Source organism: Dama dama, chromosome 11, assembly GCF_033118175.1.
Source record: "Dama dama isolate Ldn47 chromosome 11, ASM3311817v1, whole genome shotgun sequence".
Classification (NCBI taxonomy): domain Eukaryota; kingdom Metazoa; phylum Chordata; class Mammalia; order Artiodactyla; family Cervidae; genus Dama; species Dama dama.
Window position 1 is genome coordinate 95234119 of NC_083691.1, and position 20233 is coordinate 95254351.

Below are 20233 nucleotides of genomic sequence, written 5' to 3' on the forward strand. Positions count from 1 at the left end.
CAATCCACCTACTCAAAAATACTGTTGGGATTACAAGGGCAGAGAAGTAGCATAGTGTTGGACTCTTGACTTTATCAAATAATGTGGCAGTTGAGCTTTATGAATGCGGAAATCTGAGACTACTACTAAGCACATGCTTTTCCACCTGGCTGTGACCGTGAGAGCAGAAGGAGGTGGTACCGCTGCACTTAGCTACAGTCTGGAGAGTCTGCTAAGTTGCTTTACCATTGAATGAGTGACAGGCCCCCATATATGAATTTGTCCCAAAGCAAAATATACTTCCAGTAGTCATGTATGGATATTGAGAGCTGGGCCATAAAGAAGGCTGTGTGCTAAGAATTGATGCTTTCGAATCATGGTGCTGGAAAAGACCCTCGAGAGTCCCTTGGACTGCAACGAGATCAAATCAGTCCATCCTAAAGGAAATCAGTCCTGAATATTCACTGGAAGGGCTGATGCTGAAGCTGAAGCTCCAATCCTTTGCCCACATGATGTGAAGAGCCGGCTCACTGTAAAAGACCCTCATGCTGGGAAAGATTAAGGGCAAGAGGAGAAGCGGGTGGCAGAGGATGAGATGGTTGGATGGCATCACTGACTCAAAGGACATGAGTTTGAGCAAGCTCTGGGAGACGGTGAAGGACAGGGAATCATGACATGCTGCAGCTCATGGGACTGCAAAGAGTCAGACACAACTTAGCGACTGAACAACATCAAAAATATAACTGAGGTCACTTGTTATTTGTCCAGAAGTTTAATCCAAACTTGTTAAGGATCTACTGTACTCTTTGAATGAATGAACTGAAGCATTGGGTATAAAAGCTCCACAATCTAATTGCTAGTCTGTCTGGAAGATAGGCACCACCCTGGATTAGGAGCAGAGGCTGAAAAACATGGAGAGAAGAGAGCATTTAACGTGGGTTACAAGCCTAGCCATCCATCGCTCTTGTGGAGTTAACCATGTTCCTAAAGCATTTAGGTGTCCTCGCCCTCCTGGGTCATCAATTTCATAAAGAATCTTGAGAAGAAGGGACCACACGTTATGTCAAAGTATGTCATCAGAGTCGAAACTTTACCCTGATTATGATACAAGCTACAGAGTTGTGAAGAGTCAACACAATGGCTTCACTAACAAGAACCATCCTTCACTCTGCCTTCTGAATGTGAGTGTACATGTCGCAGCGCAGAACAGAGCCGTCTAATCACTGCACGACAACTGGATCACAAAGAAACAGTGAAGCCGGACCCAGCCAGCAAGCTTCTCGCAGAACCATGCCTCAGATTGTGACAACAATATGGTGAGGCCATGTGCTGTCTAGCAACTCTGAGCATCTCAATGCATTTTTTTCAGCAAATACACTGACAATGTGCTCTGCTAATGTAAAGGTTTGGCTTGGTCATCTGCATACCCTTTGCAAACACATTGCAAACATTTTTTATTATTTGTTAATATATATACATTTTTTAATCTTCCTTGCATCATGTGAATCTTTTTTGCTTTCAGGTATTTTTATTTTTAAAAATTTCCTTGGTGAAAAACTAATTGCTTTATACATCTTTTCTTCAAGAATTGTAAAACTCTTACTGAATTTAGACTATATTTTTTAAAGCATTGTAGGGGCCTCCCAGGTGGCTCAGTGGTAAAGAACCCACCTGCCAGTGCAGGGGACATGGGTTCAATCCTGGTCCAGGCAGTTTCCACATGCTGCGGAGGAACACAGCCTGTGCGCCACAGCTATTGAGCCTGTGCTTCAGAGCCTGGGAGCTGCAACTACTGAAGCCCGTGTGCCCTAGAGCCCGTGCTCTGCAACCAGAAAAGACACTAGCAATGAGAAGCTCTCGCACGTTACTAGAGAGTAGCTCCCACTTGCCGCAACTAGAGAAAAAGTCCAGGCAGCAGTGAAGACCCAGCACAGCCAAGAATAATAAATAAACAAATAAATAAAATTATTAAAATGTATTGTAGAACATCATGCAGATGATCCACAATAAGGAAGAACTAAGTTACATTTAATTATTGCTGTTCTTTGAAGAGCAATTACATCCTGAAAGCAACAAATAATAGTGGTTTCTATCAATACAGTCTTGTTCACTGGTTGGAGACATAGCCCATTTACTTCATAACAGATCAGCTTATGATTATACCCCTGGGGTAAAACAGTGCTTTCCTACTCTTCATAACCCATTACATCGCCAGTGTCTTATGTGTGTGTGTGTGTGTGTGTGTGTGTGTGTGTGCAGACAAACAGAAGGAAAATGAACTAACAAACATGGGGAAACTATCAATATTTACACCAAAGGCCAACAGATTAGCTAATATGGCAGCAAAAATTTATGATGGGGGCTGCATGAAGTAAGTAGCCAAAAGAAGAGTCAGGAGACTATGCTTACAGTGGGACTGATCATACACATATATATATTGAGGCAAACTGGAGTCAAGTTCTTCACTCCTGAAAAGGGAGTCACAGATTTGAAAAGGGGGAAAGCTAGAATGAACTCTATGGTGCTTTTTTAGAATTGAATGTGTTGGTGTGAGTTTATGGTTTTAGATAGGTGGATAAATGAATGAATACGAAGGCAAATGTGTGCACACACCTTTGTGCGTGTATGTACCTAAATACACTTCCTGGCTGTTCCCTGTGAAAGTCTGGGAGCAACCCCACCCCAGTTCCATGGAGCACACCAGGCATCCAGATCTTGGCTTCTAAACACGAGATTCAGGGCATCTCTGAGAAACAGTTGAGTCCAGGCTGGGACAGAAAGTACAAGACGAATCTCGAACATCATGTTATACCAAAAAAAGTACAAGTGTGCTCAGAGAATAGTGTGGACATTCAGAAAACACATCTTGGGGCTTCTCCTAGCCAGTTCTAAGAACATTTGACTATTAAACAAATAATGATAGAAGCCCTTTACATCTCATCAAACAAAAGAGGGATCCAAGAACCCACAGAGATATAAATAAGCAAGTGGATAAATAAGTAGGGAGAAGGGAATGCCTTTCATTCAGAATGCTGACTTACAAATACAGAAGGAAGAGCTGAATCAGAAATCACTGCTAGGCGATCATTTAAGTCAGAATTAATTCAGGCAAGAAACAAAAATGGATACTAAAACTAGTGGATGAAATTTAGATGGGAAATAAATATTTACACCAGCTCAGAGTCTCTTCCCACAAAACACGTATTAGTCGTAAAGAAAAAACAGCAACTTTACACTGAAGAAACCTGGCAAATCCCACTTTACTCAAGGGATCAAGGCTGGTAAAACCAGGGACAGGACAGACTGACGTTACTTACCACCTCAAGAGATTTCAGTGAGAACACAACGCAGCGGCTGTGATACTGCAGTGGAAAGGGAAGAACCCAAACCCAGTACTGAGGAAGCGTCAGACAAACCAACTCAGGAATGTCCCAGAAAACCACAGGCCTGTACTCTTCGAAAGAGCCCAGCTCATGAAGGTCAAAGCAGGATTTATTCTGGTTTGATGGATACTCAACTGAAACATCTAAACACAGAGCATGTTCCAGGACTTGATTCTTTTGCTTTCTTTAATAGACATTGTTTGGAAAATTAGCAAAATGTGAAGGGAGTCTCTGAGTGAAGGGGCTTACCATTTCTCTGTACGTTTGAAAATATATCAAAACAAGAAACAAAATGAATGAGCAAAAAAAAAAAAAAATGTGGTGTAAGTGTGTGGCTACCTGTGCTGGAAAGTGAATGTGGTGGGGTGGGGTGGGAGGAGAGGATGTGTGTTCACACCCAGAGAGATGCATCTCCTACCAGTGGGATATTGTGATTGCTGATGAACAGCAATATTATTGATGACTGGATCAACAATGTATGGATGTGAGAGGTGGACCATAAAGAAGACTGAGCGATGATGAATTGATGCTTTCAAACTGGTGCTGGAGAAGATTCTTGAGAGTCCCTTGGACTGAAAGGAGAGAAAACCAGTCAATCCTAAATGAAATCAACCCAGAATACTCATCGGAAGGACTGATGCAGAAGCTGAAGCTCCGATACTCTGGCCACCTGATGCAAAGAGCCAACACTTGGGAAGGACCCTGATGCTGGAAACGATTGAGGGCAGGAGAAGAAGGGGGCAACAGAGAATGAGAGAGTTGGATGGCATCACCTACTCAATGGACATGAGTTTTAGTAAACTCCGAGACATAGTGAAAAGACAGGGAAGCCTGGCGTGTGGCAGTCCATAGGGTCACAAAGAGCCAGACACGATTTAGTGATTGAACAGCAACAATTATTGATATGGTCCACCCACCAAGTGAAGAGTCTCCTGTGGGTCAGCACTAATACTATGGAAAAATCTTAACTACAAAAAGAAATTCATAAAAACATAAGTAATAGCTGTCTTGAGAGACAAGTGAATTATATTTCAAACCCACTTGCCACAGTGATTTTAGCAGGAATAGAAAGTATTGCCAATATTCAGGTAATAATTTTTTTAAATGAAGTTATATTTAAATTAGGTCATACATTTTGAAAGCACAATTTATCTCCAATTGAATTTTATAATTTCTATTTTTTGAAGTCTAACAAAAATTCATAAAATAGCTTACTGGAGGCATAATCAAAATATGCTCCCAAAGCCCATGAAGCTTTGTGATCATAATAAAACAAATAAATGGACAAATAATTATGGCATATCAACAACAAGGTGGGTTTCTTATTGGCTGTGTGCTGAGGAGTCATTCAGGCTTATGACTATGCATAGTTTCTATCACAAATGTCACAAATTCAACCTGGAGAGCATTTTTTTGTACAAAGGCCATTTTTCTGGTCTCATGTCTTTATTTAGTCAATGAAATCTATGTATTAAGTATTAGCGATCAGATTTTTCAAATACTTACTCCTTTTGTAGATTGGCATGATAATCTCCGACACTAAACATCCTTTATATTCAATACTCTGTTTTCTCTCTCTCTTTTTTTTTTTTTTTTTTTTTAACTTTTTGGCCATTCCCCTTGGTATGCAGGATCTTAGTTCTCCAACTAGGGATTGAACCCACATCTCCTGCATTGGAAGCAGAGTCTTAACCACTAGACCACCAGGGAAGTCTCAATACTCTGTACTCTCTTATGAAACAATTATCGATGATAGATAGAGAATGCTTGTGCAGGCGTATCCATATCTACTCACAAGTAGTGAGGGGTTTGATCTGAGAAGCAGTTTCATCTAAGCCCAAGGAAGGGTCTACTGCAATAACTGAGTTTCGGGAAGTACTCGGTGGTTGAAGGGCACAGGGCTGCAGTCCGTCCACCCTGGTTCAGGTTCATCGTTTAGAAAGTTTAAACTTTCCTAGCTGAGTAACACTGAGCATGTTTCTAACGCCTCTGTGTCTCCGATTCATCACTGGTAAAACAGAGATGATGCAAGTGCACACCAAAGAGAGCAATAAGGGAAATGAACAGAGGAAAGCACTCCAGGAGCAAGATGCCCCAGACAGGACGAGCACATAGCCAACACTGAGCTTTGGCATGCGCTCTTGCTGTGGCTAGAAATATCATCCTCTGAAACCTTCTGAAGCATCAGAGCTTCTCACGTGACGGGACTGTTTCAGGACGGGCCAAGAGGCACGAGAAGCAGGTTGCCGTGGATTCTCCTTTCTGAGACTTCACGGGTCTGCCCGTGCCTTGCTGGAATCGTCCGCCAGGTGGTGCCCGTCAGCTCACAGCCCCCATCTAGGGGTCATTTCAGAAAGAGCATCAGGTGAATCCAGACTGGAGCTTATTCGTATTAAGGACGTTTTCTGTTTCCACTGTCCAGTCAAGCAAGCCTCCCTCCCCTCCACTGCAGCCCCTTAGTCATAGGAAGCAGAGATTCTTCCTAGGAAAATCCAGCCCGTGTCGATCTGATCATTCAGATAAATCTATACCTCATGTGCTTCTCTTCTACATAAGAAAGTGTATGTGAAGGGGAAAAAAGGCCTCAGAAAACACATAACATAATCTAGTGAAGAAAGCAATATGCCTTGTCCACTCACTACTAGTTATTTTTCCAGCAAGTGACAGTTTGGGGCAAGGGTGTGGAATGAAACAGAATATTCGCAAACAAATTAAACCCCTCACAGTAGGGAGTAAACAATAGATGTTAATGATACACGTACTTTGGAAAAGGAAAATGAAGCAGATGGAAACACATTCTGCCCGTCCACCTTGGCAAAATTCACTCCAAACCAGAGATCCTATTTGTAGGCCAGAAAGTCTTGTCACCTGACATGTTTAAGACTCCTCAGTGTGGAGGTTAATTATTCAATGCATTCATTTGTCAGGCCTGTTACTCTAGTTCTCAGCTCAGATACATTTTTTAAAAGGGGGTGGGAAGCATTTATTTATCCATGTTTTAAATTGAAGCTTTTTTCAAAAAAGTTCCACCAAAGCTATTACTGAGCGGGCCTCTCACATCCTCGATTCACCTGGGCAGGAGTCAACCACAGTCCAGATGGTCCTCAGCAAGGATGGTGCAACCAGCCAAGGCTGGGGTGGTGGGGGCGGGGATGACTCCTCTCTCCCCCTCACACCCTCCTCCCCTCTATAGTCATCATCTGGCTCAGAGGTTAAACTGACTGTGATGCATCCTTTTTGAATTCCTCCTCTAGGGACTTGTCTCTTTGCTTTACTGTCACATACAGGCAGACCTTGTTTCACTGCCCTTCACTTTATTGTTCATCTCAGATATTGCATTTTTTAGTAAAGTGAACGTCTGTGGCAACCCTGCACTGTCTGTGGCACCCTGCAAGTCTGTCAGCGCCATTTTTCCACACACTATTTGCTCACTTTGCATTTCTGCATCACTTCATGGCCATCCTCACACTATTTCAACCGTTTTCACTATTGTTACACTTGTCAGGGTGATCTGGCATTGCTGATCTCTGCTGTTCCTCTTACAAGAAGACTATGACCTGGTCAAGTCTCAGATGATGTTTAGCAATTTGCGGCAGTAAAGTATATTTTAATTAAGGTCAGTACATTTTTTTAGACATAATGGTATTGCACACTAATGGATTATAGCAGAGAAGGGTCTGGAAGCAAACCCTCATCTCTTCGAGGTGCACCTGTGTCTACCACGTTGACTCCCATTCAAAACCAAGACAGGGCAAGTCTGATTCTAACAGTCTATGCCACATATCTCAGCTGAGAAGCCATGTGGAGAAAAAAGAAACTTTCAAAGAAGCATCTGAGAAAAAAAAGTAGTATGACTTTAAAGTACTTTTGTAAATAATAACTATTCTAAGCTCTTCCCTATTTAATACCTGCCAAGGTTGACTTACTCTGGTACTTGATATTTATGGGGAAAAAAAAAGTCAGATTGAGGATATTAAAATTCCACATGAGAATAGTATCAGAATCCAACACGATGATTTTCCTAGACAAATCCCCAAATGTGACAACTGAAGATGCAAGGCAAGTGTACAAAAACAGGTACTCTTAGAAACATAAGAGTCATCTGTACACCTGAGACTCTGGACTAAGCACAAGGAAAAGCTGAGCAGCCATTCTGCATTTCCGGAAAATCCAAGACACTAATTCTCCTTCAACAGTACATCCGTCTGACATACCAGCAATGGCTAGTTATTATTCATCACTAATTTCCTCCACCGCCCACCTCCAACAGACCAGAGCCCTGAATAAAATGCTCAAGTCCTGTACTTTGGTATATATTTGGTTCCATACTGAGAAGCTATGCTTTTGATTTTCTCTGAAAGTCCACTTCTTGCCTGCTAAGAAGACAGAAGCTTTAGCAAAGCCACCCGGCAAGCCCTTGCAGGCCCTCCAGGCCAGTTTCCCTCACAGGGAGGTCCCCTCAGTTCCCCTGGGGGGGGGGTCCCCTCAGCTCCCCTGGGGTCAGCAGCTATTTATAGTCTGAGCCTCTCACTACAGGGACTGGAGAGGGCAGGGGCGCTCAGAGAGGTGTGTGCGCCTGTAAGTGGAGGACGCTGCCTCCAGGCCATCAGCAGTTCTTCCCTGATCCCTCCTGCTCTTGATCTGTTTCCTCCATACTCTGCTCTGCTCTGACCATTTGGCTTTATCTGGAGGAAGATGTGAGAAGCTGGGCATGACCCCCGAGCCTCCTGTGAGCCATATGTTTGGTCTCAGCCAAAGGAGAGTGAATATCCAACATACGTCCCTGGGATTCTAAGAACTACTTTTTCCGGCCTTAGGGTAAAAAACGTCTCCTGCAGTATGCATCCATCACATCTGTGTTTTCTCTAGAAATGAGTGTGGTTTACCATGAACTACTACAAATTCCACTGATCTTTTAAATGAATTAAGAAAACACACCACAAATCCGATGTGCTTCTGAGTCAGTTTTACCGTCTTGAAGAAGAATGTCATGTTCCCTTCACATCCACTTACCCCCCCAACCCATGTTTTTAGGGGCTCCCATCCCGACCCTCTTATAAAGCACTGTCCTCCAGACTAGAAGGACATGCTCGGGGTGTCTCACCCCACTCACTCCACTCACGTCCCTCGTGAGCCACGGCAGCGTGTGAAACAGCTGTGTGGACAAGGAAAGGATGTGCCCTGCGGTCACTGAATGGGGCAGGAGTCAGGTCACAGCTTGGCCTCCATCACCTTCCAAAGGACTCACTGCACTGCCAAGGCGTTCCTTTGGCTAGCATACCCCGGGGCTGGAGTGCGGGCTTCGATGTTCCTCTGACCACAAGACGAGTGAGCAGTCTCACAACGTGAGATGCTAACAAGGCATTTAGCCAAGATTCAGAAGTTTCCGAGCCCTCTCGACCCAGCTGAGACTCTGTGGAGCTCTACACCCAGCAGAAAAAAATATAATCCCAAGTTGTCATTCAAGAAAAGTTGATTTCAATTATGGAAGAGAAATCTCTCTACCCTGTTGTTCAGTCGCTGAGTCGTGTCCGACTCTTTGTGAGCCCCTGGACTGCAACACAACAGGCTTCCCTGTCCTTCACCATCTCCCAGAGTTTGCTCAAACTCGTGTCCATTGAGTCGATGATGCCGTCCAACCATTTCATCCTCTGCTGCCCTCTTCTCCTCCTGCCCTCAGTCTTTCCCAGCATCGGGGTCTTATCTAAATGAGGCAGCTCTTCACATCGGGTGGCCAAGGTATTGGAGCTTGAGCTTCAGCTTCAGCATCAGTCCTTCTAATGAATATTCAGGATTGATTTCCTTTAGGATTGACTGATTTGATCTCGTTGCTTTCTAAGGGACTCTCAAGAGTCTTCTCCAGCACCACAATTAAAAACAATCAATTCTTTGGCGCTCAGCCTTCTTTATACCCTGATAAGCTGATAAAATACCATTTTTAGCTGTGATGGATTATCACACAATGTCAGTGTCCCAGAACATGCCAAACCCTGTCCTCATTATTTCTGGTACACTCAGGGATCTTACTCATCCACAGCAATTCCTGCATTGACGTCGCTTTGCCGGGCGTGAGGAACATTCAGCCACACAATGATTTTCTCCACATAATTCAAATGTTTTTTAATGCCACGCCTTCTGACATCTTTCCTATCATATCGGGTATCACAGGGTGCGGAGAAGCCCTGAGTCAGCCCTCCATAGCTGAGTCCCATGGAGTTCACATTGGAAGAAACTCAGCCACTCTTCAGGCCTTGGAGTGGTGTGGCAGAGACTCACTTAAACATACTTGGGGGCTGCCACGTCCTGACGATCACCTCGCACTTGGTCCGGAACTGAACTTCCGTGGGGAACACACGGCCCGGCTGGAGGAGGCATCTGGCCCAGAACGGGAAGTGGCAACACAGGGCCTTCAAATTCTGCCCAAGCCGCTGACAGAGCGTGAGGAAGACAGCGGACCCCACGCCCGCTCACACTGACAGCTGTGACGTCAGCACGCCACGGCCGTGCGTGCGTGGGATGTGCCCGAGCGGCCTGCGTGCTGACGCCGGAGTCCTGTGTGCACACACCAGCGAGGCCAGTTGGAATGTGGTTCCGCCCTCTCAAGGCCGTCCAAATAAAGAGAGAGTGTCTTGTTTGTGGTGTGCATAAAGTAGCTACGGCAACTGCGGGCCCGGGCGACACCTGTTCCCGACTGCCAGGCCCAGCATGGAGAGTTGGCATGGGGAGACAGCGAGGTCTGGGGTGACCAGCACGCCCTGAAAATGAGAGGTTGTGGAATACTTGCCCCCTGGAATGCGAACTCTTCGTTTTGAAAACGTGACCTCTAACTACGGAAAGCTCGATAAATTCGATCTAGTTTAACTCAGTAAATGACTACATGCACGGTTCCATGTTAAATACAGTACAGAAAAATCCTGGCTGCCCCCAAAACCTAGGGATCAGAGCATATTTTCCTAATGTCCCTATAGGATAGTCTGTAAGTTTCCATTTCCAATTGGAGAGTATTAATTGCCTATTAAGAAATCTGGGGGTGGAAATAGTAGACAACTGAAAGATTTGTAAAATTTGTCTCTCAATAATACTCAGGCTTACGGATGATTTATTAAAGCCCCATAATTGCTTTAAAAGATGTGTCTCATGGTGGAAATTGCTACTAGACAGTAAGTTTCAGGAATTCCTGAGACCATCACTTTTACTGTCCAAACTGATAAAAAAAAAAAAGTTATTTTTTTTTATTTTTTATTTTTTTTTCCAGCTTTTTCATTTATTCCCCTTTTAACAAAGTAGAAGAAATAATACAGGATTAAAACTGCAAAAGTAGTTAATTGGTAGAACACACACACAAAAAATCTGGATAGGAAGACAAACTTATATACAATGAGGAAACACATGTAAATTATGGTAGTTTGTAGACGAAACATTTTTTTTTTAAAAGTCAAACATGCTACACAGTGCCACTGTTTACAGCAATATTGAAGGGGAGAAAATAACACTAATTTAGGGACTGATATACCACAAGGTCCAGGTTTCACAGCATCAGTGCAATATTCACAAAACTATATTACAACTAGTTAATCAGTTTTAAGAATTGTTCCCAAATATATCACATTTCCATTCCTCAGAGGTCCATTCCTACAGATTTCAACTACTCCATCTATGGGGACCAAAAGCAGCCAGTGATAGTAATTTAAAAACTCTCATACAATGGAATACTTCCTTGTGTTCTTAGGAAATAAACAGCCATACACAAACAGTAAATAATTGGTCTGTGAAGGAAATTAAAAGTCAGATTTGAAGTCTTCTTATAACTGTCTAGTTGAGTGGCTTTCAGGACTGTACCGCTGGAACACATTGACTCCTCCCTTTCCCATGAAGTCCTGAGCCAAGAGGACCTCAGCCCCATACCCAATGCAGCCAGAGACCCACTGAAGAAGGAAAACCCACTGAATGGGTTTGAATCAGATGCTTCACCTTTCTTCAGAGTCCTCAGCCAAACTAATTCTTCAGATACACAATTTTCTCAAACAAATTATAAAATGGAAAAAAAAATGACCAACATTTTTTTCAAGAGCACTGCATACACACAAACACACAATCCTCTAATAAGACAAAACCCAGGACCACAGTATCTCTGAGTTTAAAACAATCATGTTGCCCATAATGTAAGTACTGGACTACTGCTAGTACATATTTCCTTTATGGAGAAAGGTTTAAAAAGATGGAAAAGCAAAGAAGAAGAAAGAAAGGTTTTAGTAGAAAGAAAGGTTTTACATTTTAGTAGAGGGAGATTATTTCTGGGAAGATCATGGGAAAGTATACACCATAACTAGACCTTTGAATGAAGTGAGAGTAGAGTGTGATATGGGTGAGAAAATATATTTGGTGAAGAAGATGCTCAGTTTTAAGGCACATAAGGGATTCCAGTTCAGTTCAGTCGCTCAGTCGGGTCTGACTCTTTGCGATCCCATGGACTGCAGCGCGCCAGGCTTCCCTGTACACCACCGACTCCCTGAGCCTGCTCAAACCCATGTCCATTGAGTCAATGATGCCATCCAACCATCTCATCCTCTGTCGACCCCTTCTCTTCCTGCCTTCAGTCTTTCCCAGCATCAGGGTCTTTTCCATTGAGTCAGTTCTTCGCATCAGATGGCCAAAGTATTGGAGTTTCAGCTTCAACATCAGTCCTTCCAATGAATATTCAGGACTGATTTCCTTTAGGATGGACTGGTTGGATCTTCTTGCAGTCCAAGGGACTCTCAAGAGTCTTCTCCAGTCAAAAAGCATCAATTCTTCAGTGCTCAGCTTTCTTTATAGTCCAACTTTCACATCCATACATGACTACTGGAAAAACCATAGCTTTGAATAGACAGACCTTTGTCGGCAAAGAAATGTCTCCACTTTTTAATATGCTGTCTAGGTTGGTCATAGCCTTTCTTCCTTTCTTCTAATCTTTTAATATCATGGCTGAAGTCACCATCTGCAGTGATTTTGGAGCCCAAGAAAATAAAGTCTCTTACTGTTTCCATTGTGTCCCCATCTATTTCCCATGAAGTAATGGGAGCAGATGCCATGATCTTGGTTTTTTGAATGTTGAGTTTTAAGCCAACTTTTTCACTCTCCTCTTTCACTTTCATCAAGAGGCTCTTTAGTTCTTCTTCACTTTCAGCCATAAGGGTGGTGTCATGTGCATATATGAGGTTATTGATATTTCTCCCAGCAATCTTGATTCCAGCTTGTGCTTCATCCACCCCAGCATTTCACATAACGTACTCTGCATATAAATTAAATAAGCAGGGTGACAATATACAGCCTTGACGTACTTCTTTCCCAATTTGCAACCAGTCTATTGTTCCATGTCTGGTTCTATCTGCTTCTTCTTGACCTGCATACAGATTTCTCAGAAGGCAGGTAAAGTGGTCTGGTATTCCCATCTCTTGAAGAATTTTCCACAGTTTGTTGTGATCCACACAGTCAAAGGCTTTGGTGTAATCAATAAAGCAGAAGTAGATGTTTTTCTGGAGTTCTCTTGCTTTTTCGATGATTCAATGGATGTTCGCAATTTGATCTCTGGTTCTTCTGCCTTTTCTAAATCCAGCTTGAACATCTGGAAGTTCATGGTTCACGCACTGTAGAAGTCTGGCTTGGAGAACTTTGAGCATTTCTTTACTAGTGTGTGAGATGAGTGCAATTGTGCAGTAGTTTGAACATTCTTTGGCATTGCCCTTCTTTGGGATTGCAATGAAAACTGACCTTTTCCAGTCCTGTAGCCACTGCTAAGTTTTCCAAATTTGCTGGCATATTGAGTGCATCACTTTCACAGCATTAGCTTTTAGGATTTGAATAAGGGATTTGGTCTAATGGAATTATGAAGTGTAGATAGATTATCAGTCATGAGATCTAAGTCAAAGAAGCCAAACACAGTGTGATTCCACAGACATGAAATGTCTAGAAGAGGAAACTCACAGGGACAGATAATGGACTGGTGGTTTCCAGAGCTAGAGGGGACAGAAGGGGAGGGGAGGATGAGGTTTCTTTGTAATACAATAAGAAAAAAAAAATATTCTGGAATCAGATAATGCTGATCTTCGTCCAGCTCTGGAAATGTACTCAAAACAATGCATGACACATTTCAAAATGGTACATTTTGTGGTATGTGAACTATATTTCAAATATTTAAAGTTATTTTTAAATTCATGAGCTCAGATGGGTAAATCTGGGTCCTTGATAATGACTCCCTGAAGACTCAGTAAAGAGAACAGTTGAAATAAGAAATGAAAAGAAAGACAGAATAGGTTAGATAGGGCCCCTGTCCCCAGGGTGGGCTTTGGTTTCATTTGCTGTTGTTGTTTTGTGGGGTTTTTAAGCTCTTTGAGCAGAAATTACTCTTCTTATTCCCTCTGCAAAATTAAGGATAATTTTTATACAAAAATAGTGCTTAAAGAAGCCATTTTGTTAACTGACCATTGGTTAAGTGATTCTGGGCAGCAACATGAGATATCTTTGCAGCAACTACAAAGGCCACTGAGCCGCCCAGCCTGTCCCATCCTTCATGGTCACTACAGTCTCAGGTGAGGCACCTGGACCTTCTCATGTGACCCTGCAACATAGCAAAGGCAGGTCCAGTTGGGTCTTGTTAGTGCTCAGTCGTGTCTGACCCTGACCCTGTGGACTGTAGTCCACCAGGCTCCTCTGTCCATGGGATTTCCCAGGCAAGAATGCTGGAGTGGGTTGCCATTTCCTCCTCCACAGTTGGGTCTTAGGCTGAAGTTTGTCTAAATTCCTAGAATTCTTATGTTTACAAAAAGATATTGTGCTTATGTTTTCAGGTTAGTGCTCTGAATTTTAATTCCTGATGAAGAGAAAAAGTCTTAAAATTCACAAAACTCACCTATTCAGTTATTTTTCTATTTGTACTATGATCATTTCAGTGGGACTTAGAAGGACTAGTTGGAAAGCTGACTAAAATAAATGCAGGTTTTACAGAGAAGGTGCTTAGATAACGCATATGAACCACAATTATGAAAATGGAATGATGATGTTATAGAAAAAATTGATTTTCACCTGAGATAAATAAATCATGAGGGTTTGTAATATCGTAATGGGCTATCTTCTTAGGCAAACACAAGAGGCTTCACATACATCCAGATGTTATAGACAGACGTGTCGTGACTCCTGTTTTACGGGTGGAAATTTAACAGGACAAGGGGGATTAAAAGGCTCTTACGGCAGAGCTTTCCTGTCTATTGTCTTCACTCACAGAACGTGGAAACAATGAGCAAATGGAAAACACAAAGTCCCTGGAAAAGTGTGTGCCACCTAGGCAGCACTCAGGAAATACTGTGTGTGCATATTAACATATTACTAACTCCTAGAAGTCTCACCTCTGAAACCAGAACTGGAAAATACAAAGACGTATTCCACAGCTAGAAATCACAGCCTTCACACTGGACGTACCTGCGGCGATGTAGGCGCCTCCCCCGGCTTTGTAGAGAAGGTGGCTGGTGAAGGGTGCTGCGCAGATGATCAGAAAGCTTGCAGTCACCACGGCGACCACCCCCAGCAGCATCAGGACCGCCCAGAAGCCACGGTAAACTGCAGGTCCCAGGAGAAAAGGAAAAGAGTAAGGCACACTTAGACTGTGAACACAGCAGGCTGGCGCACGGTAAGTTTCTCTCTTCTCCACGCTTCTAATTTCAGCCCCAGCACGCTGGGCAGCCTCCCAGGCTGTGGTCCGGAGTTATCTTTGAAACGAAGCCTCACCAGATGACTTTGGATTCAATGATGCCGAACTTCTACTAACACAAGCTTGGTATTTACACCACGCACAAGCTTAATATATTCCGGGAGCTCTTTTTCTGACCAGCTTATCCATTTAGAAATGGGAGCACTCACAGTTCTAGAAACACTCCTCTTGAGCAAGTTCCCAGATGGGTCACACACAGGAGTTTATACCAAATGGACAAAGACATAAAAAGGCATTCACATCCACAAAAACTGCCTCTTACTTCCTGCCAAGAAGATGCTTGTACCGCAGTGATCCCTGAGAAGCTGCTAACAGTTCCCCCAGTTTCCTAACAAAAAAGTGGGCTTCTATTTAGATTGTGACTCTATTGGAAAATAGTCTTAAGGTAATAAAAGTGACAAGCAAAGCCAAACAAGAAAAGGTTTGTATAGACTGAGATTTAAAATAAGATATTTTTAAGACTTACTACTTTCTATGAATACTTGTTCTTAGATTTAAAATGAAAAGTTATAGTGGTCTCTTAGTCAAGGGTCAGTAAGTCTGAATTAATGGATGCAGCTGGTGATAAATAAATAGTGGATTTGGTGACATATAGTAATCGAATAAAAAGGAATTCTAATGATCATTTTTGAGTGGGATAATTACTGATCCACTAAACAAATTCATCATTTTCCAAAGGCTAAAACACAAAAACAAATTCCTACATGTGTAAATGATGAAAAGTGTAGCACAACATACTGGGGAAATTACAATTTTTATGAAAATACAGAAACTTCATAAGAAAGTAAAGAATGATTTTTCTCGACAAGCCCACCTGGCCAATATATAGATATAGATATAGATATAGATATAGATAGATAAATCAACTGGAATCTTTAAGAGGAAAGAGGATGGGAAGATGGAATATTGAGGAGAGGAGCCACTGCAGTTAAACAGGAAAAGGAAGTTTGCATTTTGGTGTGAGTAACTGGGTTTTGAAGGCAAGAACACAAGGGCAGACTTTCACCTCACACGCCGATGTGCCTCGTGGGGCACGGCTGCTGGGCTGACAGTGTGAGGAGGCATTCTGTGGTTGGATTCCAGCTCCTCGGGGCACAGGGCAGGAAAGTACTGATCGACTTGACTGTGGGTAGTAAGAGGGAAGGCTTTGAGACACACCTTTGCCTTCCCTGTCCGACCAGAGTTACTAGATAACAGAGGAGCCTCACTGTTTACACTTGCATGCACCTCATTTACTGCACCATCATGAGGTGGTTCTGTGGCAAGCGGGGTGTAAATGTCAATAAGAGGTGGTCCGGGGAAAGTGGAGCACGACAAATTATAAAGCATAGTACCGTAGAGAAACACAGCTTTTGGAATCAGAGTGCCCTGAGTATTCACCACTTATAGTTACTTAAACTTAGGTGTTTGTCACCTCACATCCTGCCCAGTGAGCTCAGGAAGTTAGTGACCCATAGGACACGTTCTGTACACACAAAAAAAACAATAATTTGTGGACCTAGCTTGACCATGCAGAGACAAGAATACTCGCCTGCTCAACCTGGAGGAGGAATTGATGATGGAAGCATGACATCTATTCGAGAAAAGCAAAGAAGCTCTTCTCCCCCGCCCCACTTCTCCTTTGATTATGAAACTGTAGCCCAGTAAGTTCCAGGGTACTGCATTTCTAACTTGTCTGCTTATAAACCTCACAACTAACCTATTCTAAGAAATCACTTCTTATCTGTCACTTTGCCTCTTGCTGATTTCTTTTCTGCTCTGAGACTGAGAGCTCTGGGTACCGGAGCTCTTTGGAGCCCCTAAAGTGACTCCTAACAATACCAGGGGGACTGCAAGAGAGAGAAGATGGGTCACACCGGTGGGGTGACCGCTGACCCTGAGGCCTGCTGCTTCCAGCCCTGGTTTACTCTATCACAACCACTCGACTTTGGAGTCTCAGTCCCTGAGAAAATGCAGGAGCAACAGACTGGTGCTTCATGGAGGGGGTCCTGGCTGCCTGGAGAGTTGTGACCATACAGACAGAGCTTCCAAGTGAACTTCCTTACGGCAGTCACCACAGCCTTTATGTCTGCCCGTGCTTCAGTGTTCCAAAGTGCGCAACTCTCAGCCTGTTTCAGAATTTCTTGGAACTTCCTGTTTCTTAGCTAATTATATTACCTAGTTTGCATATGTGGCACACTTTGATTCCAGAATGGAAATGTTCGGTGGTAATGAAGAATCGTCTCGGAATTGGGTAGTTCCTCCACTGTCTGAAGTAAAACTGAGGCAATCAGAATTTTCAACATGAAGTGAATTACGTTGCATGTGTTTTGAGATATTACTAACTGTGTGACTCTGATAGAACACAGTTTTCTAAACCAGAAAGCACTGTCCTTCAAATAAGTTTATAGGAAGGATTGAAAACATACATGACAAGTAGTTACATGCAGTAAAGAATCAAAAATATTTGTTACTACTATTATTTTTACATGCTTTATAATAAAATGCTCTTGTCAACAATGTAGTTAATATTTAAAAGATACCTATTAATCTCATGTATCTAGGATAGGGCAAGCTTTTAGTTCTAGTACATAGACGCTAAAAAGTTTAAAGAATGTTCTTGTTTGGTTAGTGATTTATATACTGTTTAAGACTTCTAGATCTTGAATGTATCTCTGAGAATACTCAATCTGTTTGCTTGTTCTTAATATGAGCCCATAAAAACTGCAAGTTCTGTCTCTGAAAGCTTTGAACTGTGCCAAGTGAAAACATCTCTAAAAATCCATTTCTACCCCATTAAATACAATTCAAAGCTCAACTTAAATGATATTGAATTTCTATTAATTCCTTAGAACATGAAGCAAGATATACAATATGCATAGATTTACATGTAATCTACATCATCACAATTTGGATTAATTAAAGGAAAGCTTCATCTGAATCAATCTGTGAAAGGCCAGAATTAACTATTGTTTTCAAAGAAATGAAGTTCTGTTAATTCTAAATAAATTGGTGAACTAATCTAACAAAGTGGTCCTTGGTTGGGTGTTGTAATGAGGAGGAGGATGAAAAATTAACAACAGACATTGTCAAATAACTAACAACAGACATTAGAGAAATGGTTCTCCTGAAGTACTCATTATATTTTCCTAAATCGATCAAACTTTCACCCTTACAGTATTACTTTCACGGGCTTCCCTGGTGGTTCAGATGTAAAGAATCCACCTGCAAGTGCAGGAGACCCAGGTTCAACCCCTGGGTCGGAAAGATCCCTTGGAGAAGGGAATGGCAATCCACTCCAGTATTCTTGCCTGGAAAATCCCAAGGACAGAGGAACCTGGCCAGCTACAGTCCATCGGGCCGCAAAGAGTCGGACACGACTGAGCAGCTTAACACACACACACATCATTCCTGTAGATGGACAGAGAATGAACCGGCAGGAGAAAGCACAGACCAAGGAAAACAAGTGAAGCAGTCATTACAGCCTCCAGGCTGGGGCTGGGCTGGATGGGGAGAGGGGAGAGGGGCAGAGATAACTTAGTGATTTTGTTGTTAGGGGTGGTAAGAAACCAGCAGGAAAAAGGCTGTGTTCATGGCTGTCGTCTGTACACCCAAACAGGCTGTTCTGTTAAGGTATCAAGACACCTCGACAGGATTTTGTAATATTTTAATTTACACAACAAACCCTCTTTCATACAGAGCGCAGAGAGGGGAAAGTCAATCCAAATGATCACGATTCCAAATCTATAGTGTTTTGATTAATTATTCTGTTGTGTCTATAAAAATGTAAATATTGTCTTTGCAGTTTCAAGATAAACTTCAGTGGTGTTCATTTTTCAAAGCTTGCGATCTTGCCTCAGACACCTCACGAAGCTAGTTCAGAGAGCCAGTCCTGTGTTTCGACACATCCTGGAGCACAGACAGCATGAAGTGCTATAAACCGTTCCAAAATGAAGCCAAAACAAAGCCCTGCCACCCCCTCCCCTGTCCTCGTCGGCAAACGAGGGCCTGCGGCATATGCTGCCGTAGCTTCGGGCAAGCCGCTTCTGCTGCTCAGGCCAGCAAGCCGGCCCTGCATTTCCACACACCACTTGCCTTGGCGACGTCGGGCGGGTCTAAAAATACAGTGATGCCGGCACCGGAGCGGAAAGACAGGCTGCCCGGCGCGGCCGCATGAGCTCCACCGCGGAGGACGTGCCAAGTCACGTGCTCTGCCCAGGCCGTGGGTTTTCAGGACAAAGAGAACACTAAGAGGCCCGACAAAGTTTATTTACTTCCCTCTTGTAAACCTGGCTGCGAAGGAATGGCTGAGAGGCAGAAAGTGCCTGCCCCGCAGGCGGCGGCGGTGACCTTGGGAAAGGCCCCGACGCCATCGGAGGAGCGTGGCTTCTCCCACGGGGAGAGATGGGGCACACCCAGGGCCTTAGTCATTGTCTGGGCTGCCCTTCTGGCATCCTCAAGGTCGTGGTAGGGAGAAAGCCAAGGGTCTCAGAAGCCAGGTGAAGGACCTCAGAACAGGCCACCCCCACACATGCCAGCTTGGTACCAGGGTCACTGTGAGCTGGGGTCAAATGGGAACCAACGCACACAGAATCAACGCACACTTGCAGGAGTTTTCCTTGTCTGACGGAGGAAGGAGAAACTTCGGAGAAATGAGGACCTCCAGAGGAGGGGTTTTATGGCCATGAAAAAGATAGCAAGTCAGCACAGCGATGGGTCTTCAGACAAACCTACCAAAACAACCCATCTCTTCCGTTAGTTTCTCTCACATATTTCTCCTGGTCACTTTCCCCCAATTTACAACCCAGGCTCAATTTTCTTTTTCCTTTGTCTTGTCGCATCTCCATGTTCATCACTCTGCTAAAGGGTACATAAGTTCCCAGGCCTATTGGCTTCTTCAGGTCTCGCCTTTCTATGAAGGCCTCCGTATGCACACAGAAGCGTCAAGCTTTCCTCTGTCAATCTGTCTTTTCTGTCTCTCTAATGGATAATACCGGCAGCCATCCTACCACGCCCTTAAGAAGACTGAATGAGCTAATGCGGGTCAGCGTGGAGTGGGGCCTGGCCTCACATGCTGTCCGAGTTCCCGAAGCCTGCCCATGACTGGGCAGCACTCTGCACTGTCCTTCTTTACATTGCCACAATCACG

General features: G+C 43.4%; 1 protein-coding gene across 1 annotated transcript in view; it reads right to left on the minus strand.

Annotated features, from left to right (window-relative positions):
* TMEM182 (transmembrane protein 182) overlaps positions 1–20233 on the minus strand; it is a 53369-nt gene that overhangs the window by 2050 nt on the left and 31086 nt on the right. The window contains exon 4 of the mRNA XM_061156127.1: positions 14817–14954. Coding sequence (XP_061012110.1) covers positions 14817–14954 — 138 coding nt within the window. The remainder of the gene's footprint in view (positions 1–14816; positions 14955–20233) is intronic.